The 21,708-nt window shown below is 37.3% G+C and overlaps 1 protein-coding gene and 1 pseudogene across 1 annotated transcript; one reads left to right on the top strand and one right to left on the bottom strand.

Moving 5' to 3' along the window:
* The first annotated feature begins 2,387 nt into the window (after nucleotides 1–2,387).
* Nucleotides 2,388–6,661, top strand: LOC143532277 (glutamate receptor 3.2-like). Its single transcript, XM_077027368.1, has 6 exons — nucleotides 2,388–2,908; nucleotides 3,581–4,923; nucleotides 4,994–5,271; nucleotides 5,352–5,383; nucleotides 5,474–5,868; nucleotides 6,063–6,661. Exons 1-6 carry the CDS (start codon nucleotides 2,665–2,667, stop codon nucleotides 6,513–6,515), a joined length of 2,745 nt encoding a protein of 914 aa, XP_076883483.1. The 5' UTR covers nucleotides 2,388–2,664; the 3' UTR covers nucleotides 6,516–6,661.
* Nucleotides 6,662–8,486: 1,825 nt separating this feature from the next.
* On the bottom strand, nucleotides 8,487–16,311 carry LOC143532247 (glutamate receptor 3.2-like; annotated as a pseudogene).
* Nucleotides 16,312–21,708: the final 5,397 nt, after the last annotated feature.

The raw sequence follows: 21,708 nt of genomic DNA, 5'->3' as shown, positions 1-21,708 counted from the left end.
TAAATCAGAGTTTATTCGTGTATTCGAGTCAGAGAGTTTTGTATTCAGTGATCATAGTATCACGTGTTTACGGTTGGAATACAACGTGTGTTTGGTTATCGTATCGTGTGTTAGCTCGTATTGTTTTCTATACTCGTAACGTCTTACGTAGGGATTCCGCACCTACGTAGAACGCGATATCTCGTGTAGATCCGGCTGGGAACCTACAAAATCGCGTTGAGTCCCTGCTAACTTCCGATGCCATAACGAACCAACCCACTATCGACCAAATCTCCAATGTGCCCCCGCTGCTTTTGATTAACAAAAAATGTATTATTTAGCATCATACCAGAAGAAGTTTTCATTCTTTGGCTTAAACTTAATAGAATCCTTCTAATATTTTTGAAATGACAAGTAATTTTTGTTAAGTGAAAAGGTTGAAGGACAAATTGATATTATGAGGACAAAATGTATTAATTGCTTACACCGTATGAGTGACACGCAAAATAACACATTATTCATATACTAATGTGTGATCTAGACATAAAATTGGTTTTGGAAATATTAATGTACACATACATTAAAAAGTATTATAAAGCTAATAAAAAATTCTAACTATTGATAAAATTGGGTGGGTAGGGGGAAAACACGCTTGTGTCGACCTCACAGGAGTGTCCCCTCTTGTTGGGATTAGGGACACTGGATTTGTAGCAGGCCAGACAGCATTGAAGGCGGCATCGGGCAAGGTTGCTAAACACGAGAGAGCTTGTTTGGAGAATCAACACGTGTTTATCCCCTTCGCCTTTGACACTTTTGGTTTCTTAGCTCCGGATGTCGTGGACCTTTTGAATAGGGTTCAGAAAGTTGTGTATAGTAACGTATCAGCCCATAAGAATCAAAACTTTGTTTTTAGTCGGATTGAGTTTGCTATCCAAAAGGGGGTTGCGACGCAGCTTGTTGCCCGCTTACTTGCCACTTCATTGTAAATCGTTTGGATGTTTCTATGAAGTCACATAATGTAATATACCAGAGATATGTTTGGATAACGGCTGATGTATGGTACGGACCAGATTATTGTTAAAAAAAAATATTCAAAGATAACTTTCTAGGTTGTTTTGTTGCTTCACGTAACGTGTGAATATGTATTAGATCACACTACAAAAGAACACCTTCAAGTTTTCCTTATTTTATTTTCCTTTTTTTATTTTATGAAAAATAAACGTCATAATTTGCTATTTTGCTCTCGATTCATGTTACATGAAAACACTTTTATTATTAAAGTAGACTTTTATATTAATTAATTTAATATATATACTTGAAGGGGTATGCACCCGCCTTAACATCGAGCGGGGCGGGTCAACCCACAAGATATAGACAAGAGGCTTGAAATCAGGATGTCATGAAGACACAAAGCCAAAACCTATGCGCGTGGCGCATATCACATATGCTCACGCATCACATATGCTCACGCATATCACATATGCTCACGCATCACATATGCTCACGCATATCACATCTGCGCGTGGCTCATATCACATGCTCACGCACATTACATATGCTTACGCATATCACATGCTCACGCATATCACATCTGCGCATGAAACATCTGCGCGTGAGAATAAAGAGAAGACCTTGCGCATCCCCGGGATAGGCGCATAAAGGACAACACAACAAATGAGACAATAGTCTAATCCAAATCAGGATAAGGACAACCATGATTGTACTCATCAGATAACCTTCCAGAAGGTATCTTTTAAGGAATAAAGAATGTGCTGATGTTGACAGCTGCCAATGAAGGGTGGACAACTCAGCAAAACCCATGTGCCACCACGTGATGGCACATGGGTCAGGTAAAATACCTTGGTCAGAGAATAATCAATGAAAAAGCACCAGGTGTCCTAAGTACACGTGGCGCGAAGCAATAGGAGGAGGCCAAAAAGGCCCTAATTGGGTCTGAGCCCAATCATTGGAAACCCTAATACTATAAATACCACATCACCTCCACAGTTGAGGTCAAGCAAGAAATATATTCTGAATCCTTTACTCATTTTCACATTCTTATCTTCTCCTGCAATATCTTATTCTCACACCGGAGGGTTACCCCAAAGAGGACCCCTCTGTCCCTTTCTGAGGGGTAAGCTCACGGTGCTGTTTGTTTTGTAGGTGGAAGAACTCGTACCTCGGAAAACCATCGGTGATATAGCACACTCATACCCGAGGTGCGTAGATCGAATACAAGTAAGTCGATACACGTTTCTTCAATACTATATTAATTCATGAAGGAATGACCTCTTAAAATGATTTAAGTATTACAAATTGAAATCGATATGATAAGACATTAATCGCATGATTTTAGGTGGTGGGCATATTTGTGTTTTGACACAATCAAATCCACCAACCCCATTATCATACTCCATCTTCACCACTAGATTTTATTTTACCCTGTAACCAACTAACTCTTCACCTTCATTCAAAGCTGCCATGGTTTCTTTTCTCACATGCTACCCACACAATACACACCTAATTATCTTTTTTAAACAAAGATACTAATTTTGCTTGATGGGTTTTGTGTTTTGAAGTATTCTTGTTACTTTAAGCTTTTTATTTCCTTAAAAAAAAGACAACCCTTTTGTTCCTGATGGATTTGAAGGACTTGTTGGTATCAGGTTCTTAACATTTGTCACCATGAGGGGTTTAATCTTTGTGTTAATAACTGGAATATTATTATTATCACTTGTGTTTTCAAAGATGGATACTGTCAACATTGGGACAATTGTGGTTGTGAAAACTATTAATGGGAAGGTGTCAACTATTGCAATGAAGGCAGCTGTGGATGATGTCAACTCTGATCCCAACATTTTGCCGGGAAAAAGATTGAGTCTTTCGGTTCATGATGCAAACTTTAGTGGCTTTCTCAGTATTGTTGGAGGTAAAGTTACTATCTTTATAGTTTTAAACTGCTAATTTGAAAGTTTTGAAGTTTGGAATCAGTATGGTTGAATTTAAAGATATAAGAAATTTTCGCAAAAAGAAAATATTTAGTTCATGATTTTATTTAAAAAATTTAAGTGTTAGGTGTGTGTTCTGAAGTACTTATTATTTGAGTAATGAGTTTTCTTTATTGTTTTTGTAAATTAATGAATTTAAAATTCTGTAGTATATAAACATGGGATCCTGAAAATATTAAGAAATTCTGCAAAAATAAAATTGGGTGAAAATTAAAGAGTTAATGATATTATTATTATTATTATTATTATTATTATTATTATTATTATTATTATTATTATTATTATTTTAAGATTGGAAGTGTTTATTTGAGTAATGAGAGTTTCTGATGTCTGTAAACATGTTTCTTGCTTTACCCTTATTTTCTAATGTTACTTTCTTATAAGGTTTTAGTTTGTAATTTAGGGGTGGCAATCGGGTCGGGTTGGCAGGTCTACCTGAAAATGACGTGTTAGTTAGACATGACAACCCAAAATCTAACAATTTTCGTGTCGGGTCAGAAATTGCCACCCTAGTCAAATAACGAGTTCTTAAGCCACTTCATGATCCACATATGAGATATATCAGTTCTCTATATCTTTTATTATCGTTTCAGCATTGAGGTACATGGAGGCTGATATTGTAGCTGTTATTGGTCCACAGAGTTCTGTAATGGCTCATGTGCTTTCAAATCTTGCAAACGAACTACACGTCCCATTTTTATCGTTCACAGCATCAGACCCCTCACTTTCACCTCTCCAGTACCCTTATTTCATCCAAACAGCCCCTAATGATCTTTACCAAATGACTGCCATTGCTGAAATAGTTAGTTATTTCAGTTACCACGAAGTGACCGCCATATACACTGATGATGACCAATTTAGGAACAGCATATACACGTTAGGCGATAAACTATCCGAGAAACGTTCCAAGCTTTCTTACAAAGCAGCTTTACCACCCGAATCAACATTTTCCGCACAGGATATTCATAACGCGTTGGTCAACGTTCGGTCAATGGAAGCTCGTGTGGTTGTTGTACATACTTACTCCAAAACGGGCCTTTCGATTTTTGAAGCTGCTAAGAATCTTGGCATGATGAAAAAAGGGTATGTTTGGATTGCAACCACTTGGTTATCAACAGTTTTGGACTCTAACGGTATTAGTTCTAGAAATGCATCGGCTTTACAAGGGGTGATCACACTCCGGCCCCACGTACCGGATTCGGTTCAAAAACGGGTTTTTGAAAAAAGGTGGAAGCTTTTGAGTAACGGGTCAATCGGGTTGAACCCGTATGGGTTATATGCGTATGATACCGTATGGATGATTGCACGCGCGCTTGACAAGTTTTTTAACGAAGGCGGGAACATTTCTTTCTCTAATGATCCCCGTTTAACGGGTTTAAAGGGAACACAAGGTTTAAACCTTGGAGCACTTAGTATTTTTGACGGTGGTAAACAATTGCGTGCCAACTTATTACAAACAAATATGACTGGGCTAACGGGCCCAGTCGGGTTCACCCCTGACCGGTCCATGATCCACCCGTCTTTTGATATCATCAACGTGGTTGGGACCCAGGGTCGGGTTCTTGGGTACTGGTCAAACCACTCTGGGCTTACGGTTCAGTCTCCTGAGACGTTTTATGCAAAGCCCTCGAACCGTTCATATGATAATCAACAGTTGAGAAGTGTCATATGGCCCGGGAACACGAGAGAGAAGCCTCGTGGATGGGAGTTTTCAAATAACGGGAGACCATTAAGGATTGGGGTCCCGAAGAGAGTGAGTTTTAAGGAAATTGTTACGCAAGTTAATGGGTCACATGATATTCGTGGGTTTAGCATAGATGTTTTTCTTGCTGCAATAAAGTTGGTCCCATATCCGGTTCCTTATGAGTTTGTCATGTTTGGGGATGGGCACAAGAACCCGAGTTACACCGAGTTTGTGAGTAAAGTTGCATATAATGTAAGTTTAAAAAAATATTTATAATTTTTAACTTTTAATTTGTTTTTTTAATTTTTTTGTATTTATGCAGGTCTTTGATGCTGCGGTTGGTGATATTGCAATTACCACCAACCGCACAAAGACTGTTGACTTCACACAACCATACATAGAGTCGGCTTTGGTCGTAGTGGTCCCTATAAAGAAAATAGACTCGAATGCTTGGGCTTTCTTTTGGCCTTTTACTCCACTAATGTGGGCCATCACCGCGGTTTTCTTCATCATAATTGGAGTTGTTGTGTGGATACTCGAACACAGGTTGAACGATGAGTTTCGGGGCCCACCCAAGCAACAGTTAGTCACCATCTTGTGGTGAGCAGCCTTATTTGTTCGCTTTCTGTTGAGGGGCAGAATGGTCATTTACTCATTTTATTGTTCTTGTTGTTTTTCAGGTTTACCTTGTCAACTATGTTTTTCTCACACAGTAAGTATATAAACCTCTGAACTAGCTATATATATTCTACTGGTGCCAATTTCAACCCGTTGACTAATGTACGGGTCAAACTATTTTCAGGGGAAAACACGGTGAGCACTCTCGGTCGGTTGGTTCTGTTCATCTGGCTTTTTGTGGTTCTGATTATCAATTCAAGTTATACTGCCAGCTTGACATCAATCCTGACCGTTCAGCAACTTTCATCGCCGATTAGGGGGATTGAGTCGTTGATATCGACTAATGAACGCATCGGGTTTCAAGTGGGATCGTTTGCTGAGAATTATATGATCGAGGAACTTAACATACCAAAGTCAAGACTTATGGCTCTTGGGTCCCCACAAGAGTATGCTGAGAAACTCGGGGCGGGGACAGTTGCTGCCATTGTTGATGAGCAACCATACATCGATCTGTTCCTTTCAACTAATTGCGGGTTTCAAGTTGTTGGTCAAGAGTTCACTAAAAGCGGTTGGGGATTTGTAAGTGTTCTGCCATTTTGAGTCGTTCGGTTTTATTAAATTTCTGATCCATTTGTCTCGCTTGACCCGTTCATAAGTAAATATAACGCGTGTCACGATAATTCCGTTTTAATGAAATCATATCTATGTCGATTTTGACTTTCAAGTGTAGTATGGTTGACTTTAAAGTCAAACTTATGTTAATCTTTTCGCAGGCATTTCCAAGGGACTCCCCATTAGCAGTTGACATGTCAACAGCCATATTAACATTATCCGAAAACGGTGAGCTTCAAAAGATTCACAACTATTGGCTAAAGAAAAAAACATGCGCCCCACCAAATGCTGACTCGGACCAACTTCAACTAGAAAGCTTTTGGGGGCTCTTTTTAATATTTGGAGTGGTGTGTGCTTTGGCTCTCCTTATATACTTTTGTATGACAGTTCGGCAGTTTGGGAAACATCATTCTGCACTCCAAGACCCGTCTTCTAAAAGCGGGTCCCGGTCAGTGCGGAAGTTTTTATCGTTTGCAGATGAGAAAGAAAAGGTGTCAAAGAGCAAGTTGAAGAGAAAGAGAGAGATGTCCATGTCCATGGGTCACGTCAATGGTAGAGAAGTTGACTCGAGGAATCGGTCAAATCGAATTCAAGCAGAGTTTGATGAAGAGTAAAATGTGAATAAATGATTAGACCTAAATGTCCAGTGCTAAGAAATCTGATAATTTTGTATAGTTGTAAGTTGTAACATGAATGGATACCAAGTGGTGTCATTTGGTTAAATATATAAATAGAATATATGAGTTAGTTACATGAATGGTATTTGTGTACAAGTTCCAAACGGAGTTAACCAATGCCGTTAACAACTCCCACACATGAGGGGTATTTTCGTCTATTCAAATAAAATATAATTCCAAATTTCATATGAGATCAATTTAAAAAATTAAGCCCATTAAAAAAAATACATCGATCAAACATATTAAATACTAACTTCCCTCTCCTTCATACTTTTTTTCCCAAATTTCTTATCAGAAGTTCAAAACCATATCCTTTCATATGAAAGAGATCTCTCCCTGGTCCATACGTGGACTAGAAGATAGCTTTGTGTTGTAATGACTATTATGCCCTTTTCTGATAAACAATTCGCACTCTTGTGCTAACCAGAATTTCCATCTGTGACTCTCCGGCTTAATTTCCCTTTAAATTAACAATTCGCACTCCTGATGCGACGGGGCGACATTGGTTCTTGTGTGATAGAGTTTCGGGTGTTGGAGGTGGGTATTTAAAAAGTTGGAGTTGAAAGTTAAGGTGAGGAAGAAATGTAAATGTTTAGGAAGGTGAGTGGAGAATAAGGAGAAGAAGAAAGAGTGAAGAAGATTGAGAAGTGGTGTACCAGAGGGTTAGACATTGCTCATAAAATGCGAGAGCGGTCACATATGTTTCGAACTGGAAACTAGACGGGGCACAATCATATTAACCAGTAATTTGTGTAAAAAACGAAAATACCCTTAACTTTAGTGGACACTAACATGCAAAACTAACGGAAAGAGTTAACCTGTGTCCGCCCTAAAACCATGATGGCACATATAGCTCAAATTAAGAATGGGGCTTATAGAGTGCATCCACCCATAAAGCACATGAGCACAAATCATAATTTTATCATATTTTATAGAATTTTTGTAGAATAATATGAAATGGCTTGTTATGGTAGCATGTGCATTTCGTTAATAAAATCATGATTTTCAGCAATATACGTGGAGTACGGAGGGGGGAATTGGCCCAAAAAATGGTCAAAGTGTATACATGATTAACACATGATTAACAAAATGATAATGATTCATGCAGGTGGATATATTATCTTTTAATTTTAGATGATGTATAATGTTTAATAAAAAAAATATACGTTTATGAAATATAGGGAATAAAAGTTGATGATAAAAAAATGATTAATTTTGACCGTATGCATGGATTTGGTTTATTGTCATATAACAACCACGATTTCTAACTATTAATCGCGTTGAGATATTATTTCATATGATCAATTAACTTTATTTAGTTGTGGATATCGTGATTAGAATTGGAAATTTTAGAATTTTCCCAACTATGGACGTAGGGTTACACACCCTACAATACATAGAGAAACATTCTGATGAGGATGACATCTAGCATAGTAAGCTCTCATTTAAATTCATGCATTTTGTTTTGATTTTGACGTATATACCTATGCTATGATTCTTATATGTTATTATATTAACATGTGGGATTGTTTTGGTCTATACGTCAAAATTGTCAAAACCAAAACAAAATGCATGATGCACATTATAGTTATGAACATCATGGATGACAAAACTCTCAGGGACGGATTGAAAACACATAAATCTAAAATTTTAAATTTATACTGCCATTTGTAAATTGTTTATCAAGTATACATCGCCTAATACTTAAAATCTTATAACTTGGTGAATGAGTTAAGTAGACAATCGTTGTTGTAACATATATGTGTTGATGTCATTTCAAAAAGATAAAATAAACTTGAGGTCGTATTTTCCGCTTTAAAATGTAATATAAAGTTGATTTCAATTAATTTAGGGTGTATGAAATCACATTTTACTCTTCATCATCAATCTATGACCGAGTCAACTTCTCTATAGGACTTGCGATCTGGACATCTCCCTCTTTCTCTTTAGCTTGTTCTTTGAAACCTCTTTTTTCTCATCTATTAAGGATAAAAACCTGGGCAACGAGCGTGACCCGATACCGAGGTCTGGATAGTTTTTCTTGAACTCGCGAAGGATATTGCAAAAGTATATAAGGAGGGCCAGAGCACAAACAACTCCAAATATGAGAAAGAGTCCTCCCAAGCCTTTTAGTTGAATTTGTTCCGACTCTACCGTGTCACAAGTTTTCCTCTCGAGCCAATAATCCCGAATCTTTTCAAGCTCACCATTTCCGGATAATGTTAGTATGGCAGTTGACATGTCAACGGCCAATGGGAAGTCCCTCGGAAATTTCTAAAAATAGTCGCATAATCTTTACTTTTAAAGAAGGAAAGCCTTAATACATTTAAAATGCAAAAACAACATGATGCACATTATAGTTATGAACTATAATGTGTGTAGCTTTTGGTTCTTATTCACAATGAAGAATTGAACTCTATGAAAAGTCAAATATGTGAATAGAGATACTTACAAATCCCCAACCGCTTGCGGTGAACTCTTCACCAACAACTTGAAATCCGCAGTTAGTTGAAAGGAAAAGGTCAATGTAGGGTCTCTCATCAACAATGGCAGCAACTATTCCCGTCCCGAGTTTCTCAGCATACTCTTGCGGGGAACCAAGAGCCATAAGTCTTGATTTTGGAATGTTGAGTTCTTCAATCATATAATTCTCAGCAAATGATCCCACTTGAAACCCGATACGTTCATTGGTTGAGATCAATGAATCAATTCCTCGGATTGGAGGTGAAAGTTGTTGAACAGTTAATATGTATGTGAGGTTAGCAGTGTAACTTGAGGTTATAGTTAGAACTACATAGAGCCAGGTTAAGAGAACCACTCGACCAAGGGTGGTCACCATGTTTTCCTCTAAAAAAAATCAATATCATCTATTATATCCGGTAATACGTCAACAGGTTGAAACTGACACATTAGACAAAGGTTTGAAACTTACTGTGTGCGAAAAACAATGTTGCTGAGGTAAACCTGAAAACATCAACCAGACTTGTAATCACATTTACTAACACATTAGCTTATTGTAAGAGTACCCAAAATAGAGGATATAAAATTACATATAGTGCCCATGTTGATACTTGTTTTTTTTTCTTTGTTTCATTAACACGTTTTGACCCGTTGCTAGCCTACTTTGTTAGATTCAATAAAGACATAAACACATAAAGCGATATCAAAATCGAAACTACTCACCAGAAGATGGTGAGTAACTGTTGCTTGAGTGGGCCTCTAAATTCTTTATTTTGCTCGTGTTCGAGTATCCACAAAACACCTCCAGTTATGATGAAGAAACTTGTGGTAAAGGCCCACATTAGTGGAGTAAAAGGGCGCAAGAAATCCCAAACACTCGAGTCTCGTTTCTTTATTGGTACCATTATAACTAAACTTGATTCAATATACGGCAGTGTGAAGTCAACGACCTTTGTACGTTTAGTGATGATTGCAATATCACCAATAGCAACATCAAACACCTGCATGATATACAAATATCATATTTGGAAAGAACACAACAACAAAATGCAAATATCATATTATACTTTAGAGTAAATTGCTAAAATCGTTCTTGAGTTTTAGTCACTTTAGCGGCTTTCACCGAAAAGTTTTTATTTTAAGTTTTCAATTGGAGCCTTCAAGTTTCTCAATTGTTGTCAGTTTAATCCAAATTACTAACATAGTCTATTTTTAGCAAATGGGAAACCTGAAGGGTCCAATTGCAAAAGAAAACTTTTTTGACGAAAACCACAAAAGTGACCAAACCTCATAGGCGATTTTAACAGTTTACTCTATACTTTACTTACTTTATTTGCAACTTCATTCACAAACTCAGTGTAGTTTGGGTTCTTGTGACCATCCCCAAATGTGACAAACTCATAAGGAACCGGATATGGAATCAACTTTAATGCAGCAAGAAAAACATCTATGCTAAAACCATGAATTTCATGTGAACCGTTAACTTGTGTAACAATTTCCTTAAAACTTGCTCTTAACGGAACTCCAATTCTTAAAGATCTCCCGCTATTTGAAAACTCCCATCCACGGGGCTTTTCGGTCGTGTTCCCAGGCCATACCACACTTCTTAAGTGTCGATTAGAAAAAGATCGATTCAATGGTTTTTCATAAAGAACCTCTGGAGACTGGACCGATAGCCCAGAGTGATTCGACCAGTATCCAAGAACCCGAACCTGGTTCCCAACCACGTTGATGACATAAAAAGAAGGGTTTATCATGGACCGGTCAGGAGTGAACCTGACCGGGCCAGTTAACCCCCTCATATTTGTTTGTAATAAGTTGGTAAGCAATTGTTTTCCTCCATCGAACACACGTAGTGCTACAAAGTTCAAACGTTTTGTTCCCTTTGAACCCATTACGCGAGAGTAACCAGAGAAAGAAATGTTGCCACATTGGTGAAAAAACTTATCAAGCGCGTGTGCAACCATCCAAACTGCATCATACGCGTATAACCCGTACATGTTCAACCCAATCGACCCATTACTCAAACTCCTCCACCTTTTTTCAAAATATAGTTTTTGACCCGAATCCGGAACGTAGGGCCTGAGTGTGAGAACTCCTTGTAACATCTGTGCATTTGTGGAATTAATACCAGTGGAATCCAAAATACTTGACAACCAAGTGGTTGCAATCCAAACATATCCTTTATTCATCATGCCAAGCCTCTTAGCGGTTTCCAAAACCAAAAGACCGGCAGGAGGGTAAGTGTGTACAATAACAACACGAGATTCTGACCGAATGTGGACTAAAGTGCGATGAATATTTTGTGGAGATACTGAGACGGGTGACAATGGTGCTTTGTAGGAAAGCTTACCCGTCTGTCCCATAGTTGATCACTTAATGCGTACATGCTGTTCCTGAACTGGTCACCATCTGTATATATGGTAACCGAAATAACTAACCATTTCAGCAATGGCGGTCATTTGGTAAAGGTCATTAGGGGCAGTTTGGATGAAATAGGGGTATTGAAGAGGTGAGAGTGAGGGGTCTAATGCTAAGCATGATAGAAACGGGACATGGAGTATATTTGCAAGATTTAAAAGTACATGAGCCGCCAAAGAACTAAATGGACCAATGACAGCTACTATATCATCCTTCATGAACTTCAACGCTGAAAGCATAATTTATTATTAACAAATGATAAAACAGTTGGTGCGGAAAGAGAGATTGAATCTCTCACAAAGATATTATGTTAAGTTTAAATTGGATATCGAATGATGTTACTAAAAACGCAATTATTATTATTATTATTATTATTATTATTATTATTATTATTATTATTACTACTACTGTATTTACTATATATAATTAAGAATTTTGGTGCCGTAAATGACCTATTGGGCCATTTGACAGCACCATATTGGTCGGTGATCTTTTTTTATTTTTTAGTTAAGTTATCGTAATAAACGTAATGATAACTGACCAAACGTCATTTTTTTAATTCCGATACTATAACAAATCTGAAAGAAGTCGACCGAGTTTGTGCAGGCTCGCAGCCTTATTTAAAGCTCATGACCGACAATGCTCTGTTTTACCAATACGCAAGTTTACCGTCCCCCCTCCCCATGTTGTTGGTCCACCTCAATTTTTATCTCTTTTGTTTTTTAGTTCCAGTACCGTAACGTACGTAATAAAAACCTTTTTTTTAGTTCCAGTACCGTAAAGTACGTAATAAAAACCGATCGAATTCATTTCGAGTTACCGTCTCAATGCTCGCGGCCGAGTTCGTTTTTTAGTTCCAGTGCATCAACGCTTGGGTTTTACCACCGCCCGTGTTTGCCAACAAAATAAACATCGTTTTAATTATTTTGTTTTCTTATATGTTAATTTGACAAAATAATTTTTTGGGTAACACTCAAATTTTACCAATGGTGTTTATATCGTAACGAATGGTGTCGGTACTGACCGAATTCGTATCAACTCATTGTCATAACGCTCAAGTTTCAACGTTGGGGTTTTGTCAACTTTCCCCGGCGTAACGCGCCGTTAAAAATCTAGTTCTATATAAAATACGGGGTTTGTTTGTTATTTTTTTTTCAGAATGGGACTGAGAAAAAAATATTTACTATAATGGAGAGTTTGAAAAGTATTTGCCAAAACATAAATTCTTGTAAATGAAACGATTATTTTTTGCCTTGCCTACATGTGAATGAAACAAATTTTTTTATCATACGTTGATGTAAATGAAACAAAAAAATAGAAACTAAACACACGGATAAAACCCAATTTTGTCTCTTTTCTGTTAGATAGTGCTGTAAACAAACCGACAGCGAATAATTCATAAACTGTTCGGCGGAAAGTTCATTTATGTTCGTTTGTTTAATAAACGAAAAAGCACGAACAAGAAATTTTGTTCGTTTAGTTAAATAAATAGACAATGATAGAGGTTGTGTTCGTGAACGTTCAGTAATGCGTTCATATATGTTCGTTAGTGTTTGTTTTCTGTTTTGTAATAACCAACATAACATTTGTTTATTTTTTTTTAAATTTTATTGGTTATGTTAAGTTCATTTCATTAAAAGTATGTTCTAAAAAGTCACGTTTCAACTAACAACAAATCTAACTTGTGCTTCGTTGATATTATTAGACTAAAATACCGTTGGGAGATGATTATGCTTATGTTTATGATTATTATCTCAAGTGTTTAACTTTATATATAATTAAACAAGTGCTTAATTTTATATTTAACTAAGGTGATATATATGTTTTGGATTAAGAATGGTACTGTTTTTTATTGTTTTTTAGACAATTCATGTTCGTCTGCTTTCATTGAACGTTCGTGAACAACTCCATTTTTTAAACAAAGGATCACGAAAAAGAATTTTCGTTTGGTTAGAATTCCTGAACCATAGCACAATTGTACATACACCCTAAAATCAAAAGTGAAGAAGATACAAAAATTTAGAAGAATGCATTTGACTAAGCGAGTGGACCCGCGAACAGTGGTGTCATGGTGGCGATGAGCTCTGAGAGCAGAAGTGGCTGGTGGACGGACGGTTGCGGCTATCGAAAGGCTGGGTGTGTGGCGAACTGGCGATGGTGGCTAATGACTCTGATTCTGTTCGTATTAATATTTTAGATCGTATCTTATTTGTCTCAGACTCTCATCTAAATGATATTAATTGAGTTTGGGCTATTAATCAAGTTAGACTTTTAATTAATATGTGGGCTTTTTAACCAAATTAATATGCGGGCTTTCAAATCAAATTAACTTGGGTCTTTATTGAAATTTTAAGAGTGTGGCGTTTGGCTTTAAAAAATTTAAGGGTAATATTAATTTTCTCTAAGGCCTAAGGGTGTCTTGATACATAAAGCCGCGAAAAAAACAAAAAAATGTACTTTGGCAAGAAAGTTGAGGGGCATCTCGGGCTACCCCTGGCTTCCATGAGCAGGAAATATTTGGACACAAATACTTATTAGTATGTGTTACTAATAAATTAATCGTGAATGCGACCTAGATGGAGTAATGATGAATGTGACATCCATATTCTAAAAGTATGTTTGAGAATATGAAATATTGAAAGTGGGTTTGTCCCTTATTGGTGAAATGAAAATGGCTTGTCTCTTATTGGTGAAATAATACACTTGTGAGCTAATTTAAGGAGGAGGGCTTACAAGATTGTATTCTTGTATGTCAAGACACAATTTGTTACGGTATTAACAAGGGTGCAGGGCACCTGATGCGCACGCGCACGGGCGAAGGGCATTGGGGAACAATGTGGCGCTTTGATGACGCACTTTGTCTTTGGCATCACCGCAAGCCGTTTGAGAGCCGCCGCTTTATTTTTTTGGTGTCATGGGGTCGAGTTAGAGGTCACACAGGTTTCTAACCGATTTTGTAGCCGGTTAGTAACCGGTCCAATCCTAACCGGTTACTAACCGATCCTAACCGCCGGTTAGTAACCGGTTTGTATTCTTGATTTCAAAACCGGTTATAAATCGGTTAACAGAACCGGTTAACCGGTTTTTTTAATTATTATTTTATAAAAAACCGGTTATTAACCGGTCAAAACTGCTTCTCTAGCCGGCCAAAACCGGTTACTACCCTAACCGAAAAACCGGTATAACCGGTTAATGCCCACCAAAAAAACCCGGTTAGCAAAATAACCGGTTATAGGTTAACCTATTTGTGCACCTCTAGATCGAGTAGTGAGACACTTGCCATCGACATCAATGAGTCAGCACCTTACATGTCAACACCTGAACGAACAGAACAGGCCTGTTGCGTGACACTTGTCATCACCGGTGACGAGTCACCTGCTTATGTGTCATCACCATAAATGAGCAGCCCTAATCACTTGACACGTGTATGATGAGTCTAACACTGGTTATGGCGCTATAAATAGAAGGTGGTATGAACTAGATTAAAACACAACTCACAACCAGATTCATACACAACTCACGTGATCATACACCATTGGTATATTCACCAAACTCGTTTCCAACCAGTTTGTTCCAGCAATCGAGCTCATCACTCTCGTTTCAGGTATAGTTCGGGTGCTAGGTTAATCGCAACAGTACACACTACTTCGGTTGTTGTCCTGTGGGAGACAGACGGGTTCACCTGGGTGATCCGAAATCTGTTTTAAGGGACCTCTTTTTAATAGAAATCCTCAGCCAACACCCGCTTTGTTTTTCTCTTTCTTTATTTATGTAATTTTGTTTCATGTTATTTTCAAACGTTTTGCTATTATTTAGTGTAATTGCATGTTGTATTATATATTGTAATCAAATTTAATGAATAATTAATGTTTATTGTTGTTGATTAATATTGTAAACGATGGTTTCACACTATGTATGTTCACCTTTGTTAGTACCTACGACGAAAAATCGATTCTGGCCGAACAACATATATTGTTTTATATATAGATATTGGTATCGGTATTTCGTAGAAAACAATAATAAAGAAATAAATAAAAACAATAAAGGTAAACAAAAACTAAAAAAATAATAATGTAAAACTTTTGTTTTAAATTGGTTTTGTAAAACCGAAAAAATGAAATAAAAAAAAAGTTTTGAATTATTCTGAAAAGAATGAGATGAAAAAATAAACTCATACAATGAATCTACTTTGTGTCGGGTAGACTTTTCTAGCACATGTTATGATATATGTCGTGTTTGGGTTATCAATTTAATCCACTAACCCGACACATATAACATAAACTAAAGCCATAAAAGAATCTTGACGTACTTTTGCACCCTGTTGTTATATCTTTGATTTCAATTTTCAAAATACTAAAATTACAAGATTAAAACTTACCATCGATAAGAGTGAGGAAGACATTTATTTTTGAATCATGAACAGAAAGACTCAGTGTTTTTCCAGGCAAAATGTTGGGATCAGAATTGATATCACCCACCGCTGCCTTCATGGCAATGGTTGCCACCTTCCCATTGATGGACTCCAAGTTTAGACTGGCTGCAATGTTCACCGTACCGGTCGTCTTCGAAAACACATATGGGAATGTTCCGCTTATTATCAGCACAAAAACTAACATCACTAAACAACTCATGGCACAAGTGTTAGATATGAACAATCTCAAATAATCAAATCCATCAGAAAACAAAACAGGTGATATATATATATATATATAAATATAAAACTTAAAGAAACAATAATGGTGAAAAGTACAAACCCATCAAACAAAATTAGCATCTTTCATTAAAAAACGCAAACCAGAAGAGGAAGTAAACTAAAGATTACGTAGGGTCATGGATGGCAACATACCTCAGCGACTCATAATTTGCCGGGTTGGACATTTGAGTGTTGGTAATTTTATTGTTATTAACGTGAAATTTAGTATATTGGATTAACTTAATTGTCAATCGAATAAATAATATAAGAGATTAAACAAGTTGGTTGACGCGAGAGTACGAGCTCGTTTTAATTCTAAATGTTATTTAGATTTTGTTATAAAGACTTTGTAATTAAAATAATAACTCGGGCCTTAATATATTACTAGTGGGCTCTACTAATTAAATGTGTATTGCTTTAAAACCCATCACACAATCTTAATTAAGGGAATGGAGTCCATATACCGATATACGGATGAAACATTTAATTTAACGATTGATTTTTTCTCTAGCTTTTGGTCAGTCGTTTCAATTTTTAAACGTTCGGTTTTGATTTTCAATGACAGAAAATCATTACTAACAGTTTGATTCACGGGTTAATTTGAAAACCATCAAAACCATACCACAAACACCCTAATAAAATGTTATTTTTTTAACTAAATGGGATGGTGGAAGAGAGAGAGAGAGATTGATTTTTTATCTTTTATATATTCTTTTACTTTTAGTTATTCAAATGTTTTTTTTAATAAATGGGTTAAATGATCGGTTACCTTCATGTGAAAGGCACGTGACCTGACTTAACAAGAAAAACTAATTTGGTTAGGGGCAAAGGACAAAGTGTGTAGCATTCGGACACATAAAGTACAAATCATGTTAATGTAACACCACGTCTCAAACCCTATAGGTTTTAGCCTAAAATACTAACTTTTGTAAGTATAGGGGCTAAACTGTAAATTCTGAAAATATTCTCCTCGACGGGGTACCAAATAACCCATCGCGTAGCGCGATGGGGTTGCTGAGTCAGTGGACACGTGTTGAACACCGTGTCGACACGTGGCGCAATATGACAGGCCACGTGTCACAACCACATAAGGCGGTGCAATATTGCGGCGCCGCGGTACGCGACGGGTCCCAAAAGAACCGGTCGCGTACCGTGACGGGGTCCTAAAATGGCTATAAAAGGGGGGTGACGGGCATGAACCCCATTCATTCCAAACACACCTTTCTTTACACACACATAGCCTTGGAAAGCGTGCCCCGTTGCTGTAACAAGCCGACGTGCTGTTTTCTAGTAATTCGTGAAAGAAACGAAGTGGGAATTTAGCTAGCAATCACTTAAGCGAGTAGATCAAGATCTTGCCTTTTTCTTATTATCAATCTAAGTATCCACGTTAAGGTAGGAGTTACGTTTAAGTTATTTGAATTATAGCTTAGACTATCAATCGAGGATATGGCCTTTAACCTTGATCGTATTTTACAAGCATTCATTCACAATCATGTTTTCATAAAACATTACTTCATGATGAAGTAATATTAAGAGAAAAAAAGATATTTTGACGGGCATGTAGTAACTGGAAGGGGGATATCATTAGTAGTAAGTTTCTTTCCTAAGGAAAAGTGATTCGCATAAATCCCAATCAACCGAGGGACCCGTTTACTTACCTGGAGAAACTTACCAACGTGATAGAACCTATTAGGCCAAAGCATGCTATATCAAACGTCACATAAAACTAAGTGTTTTCATTCACAATCAAAGATAAACGATTTCAAGGTTAAGCTTACAATCATAGCTTAACATCATTCAAAACATTTATACGAACCTATTTACGTATAGGTTAAGTATCATTCACAATCAATCAATCAGTCAAGGTTTTCCAACACCGACGGTACAGGTGAATACGTTAACCTTTTTAATCAGTTAAAACTTGTTTATACTCAATAAGACGAACGGGTGTTTGTCTTAATGAGTCAATCAATGTCTACATGAGATAATGAAATCTCTAAAACGTTATAATACAAAGTAGAGAATAATATCAACTCAGACCGAATACGCATGTGAATGGATCCAAACATAACTGTTAAAGCTCAATCAATCAATCAAAGGCAATGAAGCCGCGAGCTTAAACGGTCATGACCAGTTCTCAGTTCAGGGACGTTTGGCTCGGGGAATACCGTTGTGTGTGTAGGGCAGTGGTACATATACCGGAAGTAGAAATGCTTCCGTTGAGATTGTCAAGAAAACTACGTTTGTATTGTAATGTCATTCAAAATGTTTTATCGAGTCATACGTGTTCACCAGCATATAGCTGACGTATTTTTCTCACCCTTTGCAGGTAACCAAGTGTTAGTAGCATTAACAAGGATTGGAGTATTAATGAAGATAGAAACGCGTACAAGATGGCTCCGTTTGTGATATATAATTCTTGTAATATGAAAACATATCTTTTGTAAACCAATACTCGGGTATTTAATTCCCGAGTAAATTTTCAATGTAAATTAATATTATATTCAACCTAAAGTCTTCCGCTAAAGTTAACGCATAAACTCTGATATATTTACAAAACAGGTACCAACTTGTGGTCACACGCCTAGGCCCTAAGTCGGGGTGTGACAGGTTGGTATCAGATCCATCGGTTTCAGCTAATTAGGTATTTAAACATTAGTACCTAAGCTTTAACCATTATTATTGTTACTATTATTCCTAGGGATAAGATAGGATTGGTAAACCTCATATCCCTGATCTAACTAAAATGCAGATGTCTTATACTAACTACTTTGGTCGTAGACACCGAGTAGCCATTCGATCAAAACCGACAATCAATTATGATCCATCCGATATGGAAGGTAGCAATAGTTATTATACTAGCTTTTTCAATCGCAATCAACCAATCAATCCGGTGTTACCTTATGGGAGCCAACCCGTGTATCTCCCAGGCAGTCAACAATGTCCAATCGAAATCTCTGACAATACCGAGGACAACGTTCCCCAGTATTTCCCCTCTGACATTCACCAATCAAGAATCTTTATGAATCAGATGAGGATCCTGAGGAAGAAGAAGAGGAAAACGAAAATCCTTACTTCCCTTCATACTTAGGATCAAGACCTTCGATTTCACAACAAGCAAAAGAGATTCGAGAAGAGGCAAATCTCATCGAGGAATTTTACACCAACAATATTCCCGATGAAGAAATGCATGCATACGTTGCTAATCCACATCTCTATCCCAAGGTATGCATATCTCTTCCCAGCTGCGTCTGCACCAACGGGATATCCGAACCCGCCAAACTCGGTGATGGACGAGCTGAGGAATGAGGTTGTGGATAACAAGAAAACGGGAAGGAAAATAGCTAAGAAATGTGACAAGATGAAAAATCTTGTTACAAAGTGGATTAAGTATTAGATAGTATGTTATGTATAGTTGTTTGTTGTTATAATCTCTATGTAACATAAATAATGTAATATAAGGTGTTTCTTTCCCCTAAATTTTGTTTTATTCATGTAACAGCATATCTAAAGCAAACAGTAATCAAGAAACTCAAGAAAATCACAAAGGAAAGACAATTGAAGAAATTTTGCAAGAAAAAGTTGTCACGGAAAATATACAAGCCATACCTAAAAATAATGTGCTTGGTATTCGCGACTTAATAAAAGAAGCTGTGAACCCAATTTATGAAATTCTGAAAAATGATCCAAGCCGAACTGCTTCTCAATCTAATAAAAGAGTAAGTTGAAGTGAAATGGTTAATTCAAAAAGAGAATCCAAGAAAGAATCAAAGAAGGAAACGGAAAAGAAAGAAAGTAAGAAAGAGAAAGAATCGAAAAAGAAAGAAGCGAGTGATGAAAGCTCGACTGCTGAAAACAACCTACATGAGAAAACAAAGAAACTTAAAATACATGAAGGTTGTGATTTCAATGTGTTTAAGGTCTATAACCCCAAGGAGTTCCACGGGGATAAAGGTGTGATACATACCCTCCGATGGTTGGAGGAAATGGAATCAATTGTGCTGATAAGCAGGTGTACGGAAAGAGAGAAAGTTCAGTATACCTCCCAGATGTTTAAGGGAGAGGCATTGGAATGGTGGAATACCCTAATTGGAGTCAAGGGTAGAGACAACCTATACAATTTGGATTGGGAAACGTTCAAGGCTATGATATTGAAGAAATTCTGTTCGATCAACGAAATGGATTAGATTCAAACCAAGCTGTGGAACCACAAGGTTGTGGGAACCAATCTCAAGGAATACAATACCAAGTTCCTTGAGTATTGCAGAATTGTACTTCACTTGGTCACTCCCGAAGTTAATAAAGTGACGCGCTATATTTACGGTTTACCAATAGTAATCCGTGATTTAGTTCGGTCACATATGCCGTCCTCGACGGAATCTGCTATGGAGTTGGCCGGATATTTGATGGACAGGATGTTGAGAAATCGGGATGAGAGGAAGAAAGATGATGGCAAGACGCCAGTTGGTGGAAAGATGGGGAAAACCGAGAAGAAGAAGGAAGGGGCGTTTGTGTATAGTCGCCCCATTTGCAAGTCATGTGGTAGAAGACATTTCGGTAGATGTCTTTGACCAACCAATACTGTTACATGTGGATTTTGCAAGAAACCGGGACATTCGGAAGCAGATTGTAGGAAGAAGACCGGAGTATGTTTTGAGTGTGGCGAGAAAGGGCATTATAGTACTGAGTGCCCAAAGAAAAAGCCGACAATAGTGACGGCTGGTGCAAGTGGCAGCAGTGCGAAGACCGATGCCAAGAAAGGAAATGCCCGTGTCTTTATGCTAGACACCCAGAAAGCAGCTGATATACCGGACGTGATCACCGGTACGTTTCCTATTAATAATGTTTATGCTAGAATATTATTTGACTCGGGTGCAAACCAAAGCTTTATAGATTATAAATTTTGTAGTCTATTAAATGAGCCCTTAGTTAAACTAGATAAACATTATGAAGTAGAAACTGCTGATGGGAATGTGAGTAGAATAACCAAGGCTTTAGAAAATGCTACAATATCTTTAGCCAATCACGTCATACTTGTACGATTGTTACCCATGACATTGGCAGGTTTTGATGTAGTATTAGGTATGGACTGGTTATCGTCTAATCAAGCCCGTATTTCTATGTAACGATAAATCTATTGATATCCGAACGTCTGACAATAAAACCATTCGTATAACTGGAGACAAAGAAGGAGGAAAAGTAGGAATCATTTCCAAGATTAAGGCAAGTCATTGCATAGGTAAGGGACGCCTCGCATTCATGGCATGTGTAGCCAAGGAACCCGAACCAAAGAAGATGGAAGAAGTGCCAATAGTGTCTGAATTCCAAGATGTATTTCCTTATGATCTACCAGGAGCCCCGCCTGATAGAGAAGTAGAATTTAAGATCGACCTTATGCCAGGAACGTCACCAATTGTTAAATCACCTTATCGTCTAGCACCCACGGAGATGAAAGAGCTGAAGAAACAATTAGACGAATTATTAGAGAAAGGATTCATACGTCCAAGTTCGTCACCATGGGGTGCTCCAATTTTTTTCGTAAAGAAGAAGGAC

The sequence above is a fragment of the Bidens hawaiensis genome, unplaced genomic scaffold, assembly GCF_021521415.1.
Source record: "Bidens hawaiensis isolate Kalapana, Puna unplaced genomic scaffold, B.hawaiensis_p1.1 tig00009425_1, whole genome shotgun sequence".
NCBI lineage: Eukaryota > Viridiplantae > Streptophyta > Magnoliopsida > Asterales > Asteraceae > Bidens > Bidens hawaiensis.
Note: the sequence above shows the minus strand (reverse complement) of the source record. Positions and strands in the feature narration are given on the sequence as shown.

Bases quoted from the DNA above. Each gene is read 5' to 3' on its own strand.
- LOC143532277 (XM_077027368.1), top strand. From the start codon at position 2,665: ATGAGGGGTTTAATCTTTGTGTTAATAACTGGAATATTATTATTATCA. The intron at 4,924-4,993 runs GTAAGTTTAAAA...GTATTTATGCAG, and splicing joins TGAGTAAAGTTGCATATAAT to GTCTTTGATGCTGCGGTTGG. The intron at 5,272-5,351 runs GTGAGCAGCCTT...GTTGTTTTTCAG, and splicing joins CAGTTAGTCACCATCTTGTG to GTTTACCTTGTCAACTATGT.